Source organism: Trichoderma aggressivum, assembly GCF_033847375.1.
Source record: "Trichoderma aggressivum f. europaeum strain CBS 100526 chromosome Unknown scaffold_045, whole genome shotgun sequence".
NCBI classification, from domain to species: domain Eukaryota; kingdom Fungi; phylum Ascomycota; class Sordariomycetes; order Hypocreales; family Hypocreaceae; genus Trichoderma; species Trichoderma aggressivum.
In genome coordinates, this window is record NW_026946411.1 from 151,553 (window position 1) to 164,372 (window position 12,820).

At 53.5% G+C, this 12,820-nt stretch overlaps 4 protein-coding genes across 4 annotated transcripts; 2 read left to right on the forward strand and 2 right to left on the reverse strand.

Moving 5' to 3' along the window:
- Positions 1 to 2,131, forward strand: Triagg1_8787 (uncharacterized protein; the record flags this gene model as incomplete). The annotated part of the gene is made up of 4 exons (XM_062903672.1): positions 1 to 605; positions 713 to 1,213; positions 1,282 to 1,755; positions 1,825 to 2,131. The coding sequence occupies 4 exons, from the start codon at positions 1 to 3 to the stop codon at positions 2,129 to 2,131; spliced, it is 1,887 nt and encodes a 628-aa protein (XP_062752259.1).
- An 812-nt stretch (positions 2,132 to 2,943) lies between these two features.
- On the reverse strand, positions 2,944 to 5,419 carry Triagg1_8788 (uncharacterized protein; the record flags this gene model as incomplete). The annotated part of the gene is made up of 4 exons (XM_062903673.1): positions 2,944 to 3,826; positions 4,019 to 4,593; positions 4,657 to 5,149; positions 5,208 to 5,419. 4 exons carry the CDS (start codon positions 5,417 to 5,419, stop codon positions 2,944 to 2,946), a joined length of 2,163 nt encoding a protein of 720 aa, XP_062752260.1.
- A 670-nt stretch (positions 5,420 to 6,089) lies between these two features.
- Triagg1_8789 (uncharacterized protein) lies at positions 6,090 to 7,859 on the forward strand (the record flags this gene model as incomplete). Its single annotated transcript, XM_062903674.1, has 2 exons — positions 6,090 to 6,117; positions 6,226 to 7,859. The coding sequence occupies 2 exons, from the start codon at positions 6,090 to 6,092 to the stop codon at positions 7,857 to 7,859; spliced, it is 1,662 nt and encodes a 553-aa protein (XP_062752261.1).
- A 354-nt stretch (positions 7,860 to 8,213) lies between these two features.
- On the reverse strand, positions 8,214 to 11,236 carry Triagg1_8790 (uncharacterized protein; the record flags this gene model as incomplete). Its single annotated transcript, XM_062903675.1, has 2 exons — positions 8,214 to 10,978; positions 11,041 to 11,236. The coding sequence occupies 2 exons, from the start codon at positions 11,234 to 11,236 to the stop codon at positions 8,214 to 8,216; spliced, it is 2,961 nt and encodes a 986-aa protein (XP_062752262.1).
- Positions 11,237 to 12,820: the final 1,584 nt, after the last annotated feature.

Sequence of the window (12,820 nt, forward strand, 5' to 3'; positions counted from 1 at the left end):
ATGGATTCCAATCGTCTGCACTTGAACTTTGACAACCAACGGCCGCCTGCCAACGATCGGACCTTTCCAACGACTCCTTCAACCTTTCCACAGCCCGTCTTCCAGGGCCAGTCTGGCAGCATGCAGTCCGGCCAGCAGCAGTACGGCGCCGGCTACCCTCAGCAGCAGGGCTACTTTGCGCAGAACCAGTATGGTCAGCAGCAGCAGTATCCTGGCCAGGCCGTCACCAGCGACTATCCCAACGCTGGCTATCCCCCGCAGTCTGGCGCGCCCGGCACCAACGACCCAAACACTGGCTTGGCTCACCAGTTCTCCCACCAGAACCTAGGCGGCGGTGCCGCGAGGGGAGGTCAATATGCCGGTCGAGGGCCGTCGTCAGGCCGTCCGCGAACTGCTGGCGGCTCGGGGCAGCAGGCCAGCTATGGCAACTACGCGCCTCCTTTGCCCGGCCAGGGCGTTGTCTCGTCGCCCGAGTTCCAGCCCATCCCTGAGAGGAACCCTGATAAATATGGCACAAATGCCAATAGCAACCAGAAGAAGTGTTCACAGCTAGCTGCCGACTTTTTCAAAGACAGCGTCAAGCGAGCTCGCGAGCGTAACCAAAGGTGCGAATGTCCATCATCACAGGTCTCTTTCCAAGCCTAAATCAACCCCTTATCACTCTGTATCAATAATCCATCGACTTGCTAACATGTAAAAAACACAACAATAGGCAGAATGAGTTGGAGCAGAAGCTGCAAGACCCCCAACAGAGCTCAACTAGAAGAGAGCAGCTGTGGTCGACCGCCGGCCGGAAGGAAGGCCAATACCTGCGATTCTTGCGTACAAAGGACAAGCCCGAAAACTACAACACTGTCAAGATCATCGGAAAGGGTGCTTTCGGTGAGGTCAAGTTGGTGCAGAAGAAGGGAGACGGCAAAGTCTACGCCATGAAGTCTCTGATCAAGACTGAAATGTTCAAGAAGGACCAGCTGGCCCACGTCCGCTCAGAACGTGATATCCTGGCCGAGTCTGACAGCCCCTGGGTTGTCAAGCTCTACACCACCTTCCAAGACGCGTACTTCCTCTACATGCTCATGGAGTTTTTGCCGGGTGGAGATTTGATGACCATGCTCATCAAGTATGAAATCTTCTCAGAAGACATTACGCGATTTTACATTGCTGAGATTGTCTTGGCCATTGAAGCCGTCCACAAGCTTGGCTTTATTCACCGGTATGTTTTGCTGGCTGCATCCCCCAAACATCAGCGCGAGTGAATGACTGACTTTTGGTGGAAAACAGTGACATCAAGCCCGACAACATCCTGTTGGACCGCGGCGGTCACGTCAAGCTGACTGACTTTGGTCTCTCCACGGGATTCCACCGTCTGCACGATAACAACTACTACCAGCAGCTTCTGCAAGGTCGCTCCAACCGCCCGCGTGACCGGACTTCAGTTGCCATAGACCAGATTAACCTCACAGTCAGCAACCGATCTCAGATTAACGACTGGAGACGATCTAGACGGCTGATGGCTTACTCCACCGTCGGTACGCCAGACTACATCGCCCCCGAGATCTTCACAGGCCATGGCTACACCTTTGACTGCGATTGGTGGTCGTTGGGCACCATCATGTTCGAGTGCTTGGTGGGCTGGCCGCCTTTCTGCGCCGAAGACAGCCACGATACTTACCGCAAGATTGTCAACTGGAGACAAACCCTGTACTTCCCTGATGACATTACGCTGGGTGCTGAGGCAGAGAACTTGATTCGAAGGTACGATACCCCTAGAGGATACTTTATACAGTCAAGAGTGCTTGATGGCTGACCTTGTCTACTTTATAGCATGGTCTGCAACACCGAGAACCGACTCGGACGGGGAGGCGCTCATGAACTCAAGAGCCACGCATTCTTCCGTGGAGTCGACTTTGACAGTCTGCGCCGCATCCGCGCTCCTTTCGAGCCCCGGCTGACGTCCAACATCGATACCACTTACTTCCCCACCGATGAGATTGACCAGACTGACAACGCGACTCTGCTCAAGGCCCAGGCCATCCAGAACCGCAATGGCCAGGCACCCGAGGAGTCTCCCGAGATGAGCCTTCCTTTCATCGGCTACACCTTCAAGCGGTTCGATAACAACTTCCGATAGAAGGTTTTTGTTGTTCCAGAGGATGAAGCGGTGCATATGCAGTAGAGATTTTGAATTCGAAGCGAATTAGAGCTGCCGTTAGATGATGGAGACGTTGGAATTTGAAAGGGGAGAGAGGGGAAGGGGGGGTCTATGCTTAATCGGCTGGCCAAGATACGAGGAGCAATCTGCATCAGAACCAAAATGGTACATTGTCGTTTATTGAAATGCATTATACTGGGCATGGGAAAAACATCGTGCTGACATGCCCTTGTTCATATTGCTGAAAGATGCTTTTCATTTTTTCTCATACGCATGCGTTAGTCTAAGACCGTGGATATATCAGTTGCAAAAGAAACTTTATTGGTATTGCAGTAGTATATGATTTGAAATAAGTGATATTTATAAGAGGCCCGTAAATCCAATTTCCGATTTAGTATACATGTTCATGTTTATGTGTCGTTAATATATACCCAACATTCGTTACCCTTGATTGTGCCAAAGATGCCTAATTTTCACGTTTGTGCTGTTTTGCCCTCGCTCATTCTCAGGCCAAGTCAACTGTTGAGCCGAACAGCTAGTTGCAAGTCAGCCAAAAAAATGCACGCTGGTATCGAGCCAACGGACAGCCTCTTACCCCATGCGATTTGATATCGTTGCCTGCTAAATATTCTACCGCGTTCGCGCTTTGAGCACTGCCAAAGAGATGGCTACACAAAGGCCTTGCCGTCCTTCTCGGGTATCAAGAGCCGCGGCTCCGGCAATCATCAGACAGCATCTCCACGCAGCCTGATGATGATTATCTTCTGTCCCTCCTCCCTTGTCAAACACACTCATCTCCTGGCCGTCAAGCCAGGAGCAGCATTGAAGCGCTCCTCACGCTCCGTCATGAACATGACTTGAATCCAATACTCCTTGGAATCCGGGTCCCAGAAGCAAAACTGCTTATCCTCCCGCTTGTCCAGCTCTCGCGCGGGGATCTTGAACCCCACGCTCTCATACGGCTCGGCGGCGACGACCAGGTACTGAAAGTTCTTGTCGGGCTCCTCGGCGCGCTGCGTAAAGGCGTTCATGACCTGCCACTTGGGCGCCAGCTCGGGCGTGGCGTCCGGGTACTGCAGCTGGAAGAGGAGGCCCTGCTGGCGCGTCACGGGGTCGCGGATCTTTGTGATTTTGTATCCGGGGCGGCCAATCTTGACGACGTTGCGGCGCGCGCTGAGGTTGGCGGCGACGCTGGCGGGCAGGCCCGTGGCCGGGTCGATGTTCTGCTTGCCCTCCTTCTGCTCGCGGGCGGCGCGGCGGGCGAGGTTGGTCTGGTGCTTCTTGCCCTGGGTGTGGGCCAGGTAGGAGCCGTCGTTTTGATGGACGGTCAGGCAGAGGCGGCACTCGAAGGAGCCGACGTGGTTCTTGAAGAAGTAGGGGTCCTTGTCGAGGTCGATTGTCTCGAGGGCGAGCTTGCGGAGGCGTTCGCGGCGGTCGGCGTTGGTGGCGGAATGCGAGGCGACACCGCCGCCGCCGAATTTGGAACCCGCGCGGTTTTGGTAGTCCATTGAGAAGACGGGGATATGGGGATTCGGGGGATGTGCGGTGGTTTGTGAGAAGGGGGTTTGGTGGTGTGAGTTGGGGGGTTGAATAAAGAAGAAAAGAAGAGAGTTTTGGAGGCGCGTGTTGATGCAGCTACGAGAATCGATGGCAAAAGTTACAAGGTGGACAAGGCTGAAGGATGGGTAGATTATGTAATCGGATAAGGCTAACCAATCAGCGGGCATATGTGCTGCCACAACTGATCACCAGGAACACTTGAAACTAAAACAATCTACCTCTTATTGAATGAGCTACTACTAACATGCCCTTGTTGGCCTTTCGTCGCTTCAAATCGCCAGTATGTCGTTATGCTTTGACACAAACGCCTTGACAGCATCTACAAATCTGTCCAGCTCCGACTGCGGCGTCTCCAGGATCAGCGCAATGAAGCCTCTGCGCGTGACCCAGAACCGCTGCTCCAGCATCTCAAACCAAAACAAGTCCTTGAGCGCCTCGTTTTCTTGCACATCGTCTCCACTAGCAAAATCCCTCACTTCTACATCCCCTTCGATGAAATGAGAGCACAAGACGGAACCAATCCCCGTGAAAGTTATCCTTGTTCCTTTCACTGTCTCCTGAAGCCTGGATAGGAACGCCGAGCCCATCTCGGTAAACTTGTCCGCTACGTCGGGAGTGTAGATATTTCTGAGGCCCGCATAGCCGACATGCGTCACGAGCGTGTTGTTGTTGAAGGTGCCAGAGTGAGAAATCGAGGTGGCGAGTCTCGGGTCAAAGGCTGCCATGATGTCGGCCCTTCCGCCCAGGGCGCCAAAAGCAAGACCGCCGCCGAGATACTTGCCAAACGCCTTGAGGTCGGGCTTGATTTCTCGCAGGCCTGCAAAGCCGGAAGCTGATATTCTAGAAGTCATGACCTCGTCGAGGATGAACACCACGCCGGCCTATATGAGATGTGAGTGAGCAAAAGTGCTGAGTAAACGGGTATGAGTTTTGTGTTTCTTCACCTTTGCAGCAGCGTCTTGGATGCCAGTCAGGAACTCTGGAGTTCCAAGAATACACCCTCCGTTTCCTTGCATGCCTTCCACCAAGACGGCGGCCACTCCCTCACTCTGGATTGCCTTGGTGGCAGCGTCGACATCATTGTACTTGACAACGATCCAGTCGCTTTGGTCAACATTGTTAGGCGCTGGATTTCCGTCCTTGAAGCCCAGAACTCCTCCATGGTAGCCTCTGTTGAACACAACCACCTTTCTCTTGTTGGTGAACACCCTCGCAGCGGCCAGAGCATGGAGGTTGGCCTCAGTGCCGGAGTTGGTGAAGCGCACTCGTTCAAGCCCAAAGCGCTGACACAATTCCTGAGCAAACAATTGCTCCTGAGATGTCGTTGCGCCAACGTTCATGCCCACGGTCTTGAGGACATTGCTCACGGCATCGAGAATCACAGGGTTTGAGTGGCCATAGAGCGCTGCGGTGAATTCGCATGTAAGGTCTGTGTAGCTGCAGAAGCCTGTGTTAATAAGACAAGAAGCCGGAGTACACAACCATGTCAACCTACGTGTTCCCATCCTCAGAGGTCAGTTGATAGCCCTGGCCAGACTTCATGCAGATGGGGAAGGGATCAGTATGAAGCACCGTCCTGGTATTGCCTCCAGGGAATGACTTGGTGGCTTCTTCGTGGATTGCTCGGGATTTGGCATTTCGGGCTACGTAGAGAGCCTTGGCTTCAGAGAGGGCCAGGGAAAGCTTGTGAGCCGAATCTTGTGCCATTGTTTCGTGTTGGTGTACGGAGGTGAAATTTGGAACTTGGCTCAGTTGACATGCAAAGTAAAACAAGCAACACGGGATCACTGCGTGGTGTATTCAAGGACGAGAGGGGATCAAGATGCATCAACACCATGCCCTCTTATATACATCCAGGTGCCTACTAAGGTACCTGGTAACTACCTTATGTAGTAATAGGTAGTACCAGTACTCTCATCATGAGCTATTACTAGCATCAATCTTTGAGACACGACAACAAGGATATCCAAGGCTAGCATCTCGCATCTCGGGTTTGACTGCCTCACCCGAGATCGATAGTGGGCATCAAAGGGCCGGTGGGTGGGTTTGCTCGACAGGAAAAGGAAACCCACGTCGAACGTGCGCCTAATTGGGCTCTTTGCAATGCGGAGAAGATGCTAATACTACGCTGCATGTATCTTTCAACTACAAAATACGGCAAAGGGTACCTCGGTCTATTACTTGAGAGAAAAGGCTTACTAACGCAAGAATTCTACATCCAGATGGAGCCGATAGCAAGGCGGTGTGCAGCGCCGCCGGCAGAATCGATATCCCACTTAATTTTTTTTTCTTAGCACGGCAACCACAGACAGTTCAGTTGGAGGCACGCCGCAAGTCGTTATCAAGAGAAACCCACGATTGACAACGACAAGTCACAATGGCAGGCTCAATTAACAAGCCCAAGAGTATGTCATGATCCAGAGCAGCAATCACTCAACCCAAAACCCAGATTCACTCTCCATCCTGGGCTGTCCCATCGCCTTTCCTTTGCCTGCTAACCAACCATGGCGCAGAACCAAAGTCCAAGCGGACAACAACCCGCCTTCGCAACAAGATCCAAAAGGCCTCGGCCGCCAAGCAGAGAAAGGATCGCAAGTTCGCCAAGAAGAACCCGGAATGGCGATCCAAGCTGAAGAAGGACCCCGGCATCCCCAACCTGTTCCCCTACAAGGAGAGGATTCTCGAGGAGATTGAGCAGAAGCGCGCGAAGAAGGCCGAGGAGGCTCAGAGGAGAAAAGAGATGGCCAAGGCTGCCAAGACGGGCGGCGCCGAGGGCAAGGACGAGGATGCCATGGACGACGTCGGCGGGGCTGGTGACGACCAGATGGATGAGGACGGCGACTTGGACGAGGATTTCGACGAGTCTAACCCCATGGCCGCGCTGATTGCCAGCGCTCGTGCTGCTGCGGAAAAGTACGACAAGTCTCTTGCCGCCAGCGACGACGACATGGACGACGACGATGACGAGGAGAGCGACAGCGACGCTTCTGACGATGGCGCACACGTTTCCATTGGCCAGGCTTCGTCAAGGAAGACGTTTGACAAGGTCTTCAAGCAGGTCGTCGAGGAAGCCGACGTCGTGCTGTACGTGCTCGACGCCCGCGACCCAGAGGGCACCCGCTCGCGGGAGGTCGAGCGCAGCGTCATGGCCGCCGCCTCGGGGGGCAAGCGCCTCATCCTCATCCTCAACAAGGTCGACCTGATCCCGCCCAAGGTCCTGCGCGACTGGCTCGTCCACCTGCGCCGGTACTTCCCCACGCTGCCGGTGCGGGCGTCGCACGCCGCCGCGAACGCGCATGTGTTTAGCCACCGCGACTTGACCGTCCAGAGCACCTCGGCCGCCCTGTTCAAGGCCCTCAAGAGCTACGCCGCCAGCCGCGACCTGAAGCGTGCCGTCTCCGTCGGCGTCATCGGCTACCCCAACGTCGGCAAGAGCTCCATCATCAACGCCCTCCTCAGCAGGTTGAGCGGCAAGGGCAGCAACAACGCAAAGGCCTGCCCTGCCGGCGCCGAGGCCGGCGTCACCACGAGCATCCGCAAGGTCAAGATCGACAGCAAGCTCACGCTGCTCGACTCCCCCGGCGTCGTCTTCCCCTCGTCCTCGTCCATCCAGTCCGGAGGCCTCGTCGCCATCAAGAACGCCACCGAGGCCCACGCCCACCTCGTCCTCCTCAACGCCGTGCCCCCCAAGCAGATTGACGACCCCGTCCCCGCCGTCAGCCTCCTTCTCCGTCGTCTCTCCACTACCCCCGACCTGCTGCAGAAGCTCACCGCCGTCTACGACATCCCCGCGCTGCTGCCCACCAGCACCGACGGCGACATCACCACGGACTTCCTCGTCCAGGTCGCCCGCAAGCGTGGAAGGATCGGCCGCGGAGGCATCCCCAACATCAACGCTGCTGCCATGACCGTCGTCACCGACTGGCGTGACGGCCGTATCCAGGGCTGGGTCGAGGCCCCCGTCCTGGCCGTCGAGTCCGCCAACGGCGCTGCCACCAAGCCTACCATCAAGAACGCCGGCGAGGAGGATGTCATGGCCGACCAGAAGGAGATTGTCACCGAGTGGGCCGCCGAGTTCAAGCTCGATGGCCTGTGGGGTGACAATGGCAACGGGGCTGCAAATGAAGATGATGCCATGGAGCAGTAAAAAGAAGCCCGGGCTCCAAAGGGGAACTCTCACGATTGCAAATGTGGCTGGGATTTTATCATATATATGGATGTCGTTGCGACGCGGTTTTAAATTTTTTTTCCCCCTCATAACGAGTTTGGCGTTGTAGGCTGGTTTGGTCAAAAATAAAAACGGACTTGGGCCGGATGTACACGTTTAGATATGTCAAATACATATAGATGTACACGTCTCTTTTTTTCAAACAAAGAAGGATTTCCCTGATATGCAAGCCTCTCAGTCCTCTTCCCCTCTTTATTCTTACTCTAGTCTCTTAACATTCGTGAAATGTCCTCCCAAACCCGTTGAAATACCATGCCTTATTCCACCCTGTCTCTAAGCACTCACCAACTCCATCTTGACGCCCCTCTTGCCCGTCCTCTCGTCCTTATCATCATGGACTCTAACCACAACCTTTTGGAACAGCTCTACTTTAACGGCCTTGTCGCCCTTTGTCGTCAGCGTATACTTTTCAGCGTCGTACTCGCTCTCCGGCTCAGGATCAGCCAAATCACGCAGCCGAATCAAACCCTCAATACCGAACCGCGGCACCAGAACAACAAATCCGTTGCTAAAAATCTTCATGACAAAGGCCTCCTCCTCAGCAACCTTGCCCTTCAGAGCCTGGCCGACGTAGTAAGCAATGCTAGCTCGGCCGGCCATCTGAGCGTTGCGATGGCGAACGTTGATGTTCTTGCACACTGCCTCAAGGCGACCACGGCTGCGCACAGAAGGATGGACAGCCTCGTAGCCGATGGCGGCGGCAAGTTGTCTATGCGCGAGGAGATCTGCATATCGGCGAATGGGAGAAGTAAAGTGCGTGTAAATCTCAGACGCGAGACCATAGTGGCGAAACTCGGGGTATGACTGCGTTCCGGAACAAAAGTACTCGGCGCTCATCATGCACCGCGTGGCCATGATACGGACCAGCGTGTTGAAGAACGGATCCTTCTCATCGACACACTTGTCTAGGGAATCAGCCAACGCCTTGCTGGAGTCGGTGCGCAGCTCCAAGCCACGCTTGATACGCAGCTGATCGGCCAACTCGTCGAAATTGGTCTTAGGAGGGGCGCCGTGGCGACGCAGAATGGCAGTTTGAGGAAACGCCTCGTAGATCTTGGCCGCAACACTGACGTTGGCGAACAACATAAACTCCTCGACAAGAGAGTTGGTGTCGAGAAGCTCCTTCGTCTTGACGTCAATGGGGTCTGAGGACTCCGACTCCATGTGCACCTTGATCTCGGGAGAAGACAGGCTCAGGGCGCCGGCATCCATACGCTTCTTCTTGAGCTTCTTCGACAGCATGAGCAGCATTCGCATGCCCTTTGTGAGGTCATCCTGCTGCGACGCGTCGTCGATTCGAAGCTGTGCTTGTTCGTAGCTGAACGCCTCGCGAGACTTGATAACAGACTTTGTAAAGCGGACGTTTACAATGTCAGCATTCTCATCGAGTTCCCAAATGACTGTAAACGCAAAACGCTCAACATAGGGCTTGAGAGAGCAGAGATCGGTGCCGAGCAGCATGGGAAGCATGTCTATGCGCTTGTCAACCAGGTAAACCGTGGTGCCACGAATGCTTGCTTCCGTGTCCATTGCATTTGCAGGCTTAACAAAGTGCGATACGTCCGCAATGTGGACGCCGACCTCGTAGTTGCCGTTGGGTAATAGCCTGGCGTGAAGAGCATCGTCGATATCTTGACAGCCGGGAGGATCAATGCTGCAGATGAGGAGATCGCGAAGATCCTCTCTGTCTCTCCAGCCTGGATCCTCCTTGCTCTCTGGCACCCTCCAGTCATGGCCCTCTTTCGGAAGGCAGTCGAGCACCGTCTTGGGGAAAGGCCGGTATTGGACATCCCATTCCAGGAGTAGTGCCTCTGTCTCTGCTGCTTTGGTCTCGAGCTCTCCCAGAGATCGGACCAGATGTCCCACGGGGTGTCTCGAGTCTCTGTCCCAAGAGTCAACAGTGACTAACAGTCTCTTACCCAAGAGCTCAGAGACTTGACGAGTGCGGAGACGGATCTTGGGGATCTTCTTATCCATGGGGATGAGGAAGACGCTGTCGAGTCTACGACCTTGCGAGGGACCCTTGCTGGCCGTTGACGGATCAATGTGACCGACGTACTGTCGCCAGTTACGCTTCACCACGCCCACAACCTTGGCTGTTGGTTGTAGCTGGTTCTCCCCCGATGCCTTTTGTGTCCTCTTCACCTCCTCCTGAAGTGCCTTCCGCTCCTTGTCCGACACAAAATCCTGACGCTCTTCTGTGTCCGCATTCTCGTTCTTTGTGATGGTGTCCTCCTCAATAATCTTTGTTGATGGTGATTTCCATTGGTCTTGTGGAAGGAGCTCAACGACAACAACATCGCCATCAATAGATCGATTGATGTTCTCGCGGCCGAGGATAAGCAGAGGCTTCGGGAAAGCAGGCACCTTGATCGACCCCTCAAGGTAATTATACGGCGACACATTGAAGATTCCCTGATGCAGCAAGCCTGCCTTGACCCCCGTCATCATTCTCGAGGAGGTATAGAACTCTGGATAAAGGGGCTGCTGGGAAGCCTGCTTGAATCCACCTTGGGCTTGAGACTGTGACTCGGCAATCATGTCGAGCAGCCTGTCGCCATCTTCTAGTTCGCTGACATAGTCTGCCAGCGAAGACGCGTGCAGGCCTTGCGCCTTAGCTTTCCTCAAATTATCCCGATCATCGCTCAGCATGACAACCGCCGGGATTTGTACCGCCTTGGTCAACGCCAAATGCTCCCCATACCACTTGACAGCCTGCCGAACCGCACGGTCATTTCTGTCATTGACAGTCTCATTGGCTTCGCGATTGATATACGTCTCCAGTCGGAACTCGTTGAAGAAAACGTAGAACCTCTTATCCTCGCTCTTTGTCAGTCCAACAAGGCGATTGTAGAGCGGCAATGAGCGATTCTTGAGCTCCTCCAGGACAGTCTGCAAGATAACAACGTCGTAAAACGATGAGCTCTGCTCAAACAGGTCCATGGCGTTTAGCAGCGCGTTTGTGTCTGGAACTAGGTAGTGGCCCTGAGGATACGACTTTGTACCAGCCGGTCTGGCCGACAGGACAAATGGTAGAGCTATCACAAGTTGTTAGTCACATTTCTCATCTTCAGAACTTGAGACAGAAAGAAAGAATTACCTTCATTCACTGCATTTCTGGGTGCCTGGCTCAAGCACGCCCTGCACAGGTTCGATGAGCACGGTATGTCCGTTCTCAGATAGACCTCGCGAACAATCTTCTGGACCTTTCCACTGCGTGTCGACCTGACATAAACCTTGTTGGAGATGTTCTGAGCCAGTTGGTCAGACCCCTGAGGCCTCTTTAAGCTCGTCATGATGGCTATCTCTCTGGGTGTTTTTCGGTGTGAGTTTTCACTCCTGTCAAAAAATGCTGATGTAAAGTGAGATGCAAAGGCGCTACGAATCTGGAAGTTCCTAGTGGGGTGCCTTATCGATACCTACCTTATGTGAAAGAGCAACCCGCAAACCGTACAAATAGAGAAATTTGACGATAACAAAGCTTTTGCAACACTGAATTTTCAAAAGAAAAGTGTTCGTAATATTTGCTGTTTCTAATGATTCGTGTTTTTTGAATCTCGCGATTTGTCAAGAAAGACTCTATCCCCTGAGAACTCGCTCAAGTGTGGTCGACATCACGTGATTCTTGCTTGACGATGGTGTCACGTGAGCCCTCATCTCATACTGTCTCTGAAACTCAAAGGCGATCAATCTTACAGCATCCCCATCATGAACTATCATGAAAAGATACCTTTCAAGTATGTCAGGTATACAAGCTCTGTTCAATGGGGCTGTCAGTTTACTTGGAATAAGCGCATTTGTGCCATGGTGCTTATCAATACAACACTATTGGCCCTGCTTCCATAAACGTGGAATAGCAGCCAACTCCGGATTCAATCATCATGGAGAAACTGGAGTTCCAACCCTTCACCTAGTTGTGAGCCATTCTACTTGCATTATGACATATACATCACTCTAACAATCCAGAAGAGATATCTCTCGCTCGTCAGGAAGGCCCAAGGGCCAAGTGGCCAAGAATCGTCATGAATGCAACTTCAACTTCTAGCATGTCACCTACCTAAACATGTCACTTGCCACTTACCCCAGCTGGGCGAGCCCAACAAAAGACGCAAAGGGGTATTTACGAAGCTCGGGGAAAAACTTGGCCCCGATGTTACCAAACGTGTGTTATCACTAAGCAGTGATTGCACCCTGCCTCAGGAGGATCCTTCAGGCCATTGATGATTTTGTTTCTTGTACCCCCTCGGAGCAGAGCCACCTCGGAGAACTGGACCGTCTTGGACCTAGGTTGCTGCTTGTATGACTCTGGATTCCCCGAAATATGCCCTTTATCCACTGTTGGTCAAAACGAGCTCAATGTTGGTGAGACATGACAGGTTTTCACCGCTCCAGGCCATGTACTTCACCACTCGTCACCATGGTTGCAGAAGGCGACGCGTCGAGGCTCTGTAATCATAAACAGGCCATCGGCTCGATCTCAAGGAGTGTGTCCATGCTACTGCTATTGGTAACGGTAGCAATATAGCCGATCCTTTTCGCATATCTCCGCCGCTCGTTGGGTCTTGCGGATACTACCATCTCTCGGTGTACAACATTTGGCTGGCAAGGATGACGCGCCATGTTCTTATCGAAAGGGAGTGGGCGCCGAATTATTGGGTTCGTATGTGTCCCCATCCCATCCCATCCCTCAGAGAACAAAGACCGGTGTGTGTTGGATACAACGTGCCCTGCAACCTTGTATTGTTGCTTCTGGTGATAGGTCTCCTCGCAGTCGTCATTTTCGTCTCATCCAGATCTAAACAAAGGTTGAAAGACTGGTCCTCTGGCGTCAACCGTGAGCCACTAAACAGCAAGGAAGAGGCGTCGCCTCGCCTCGTACC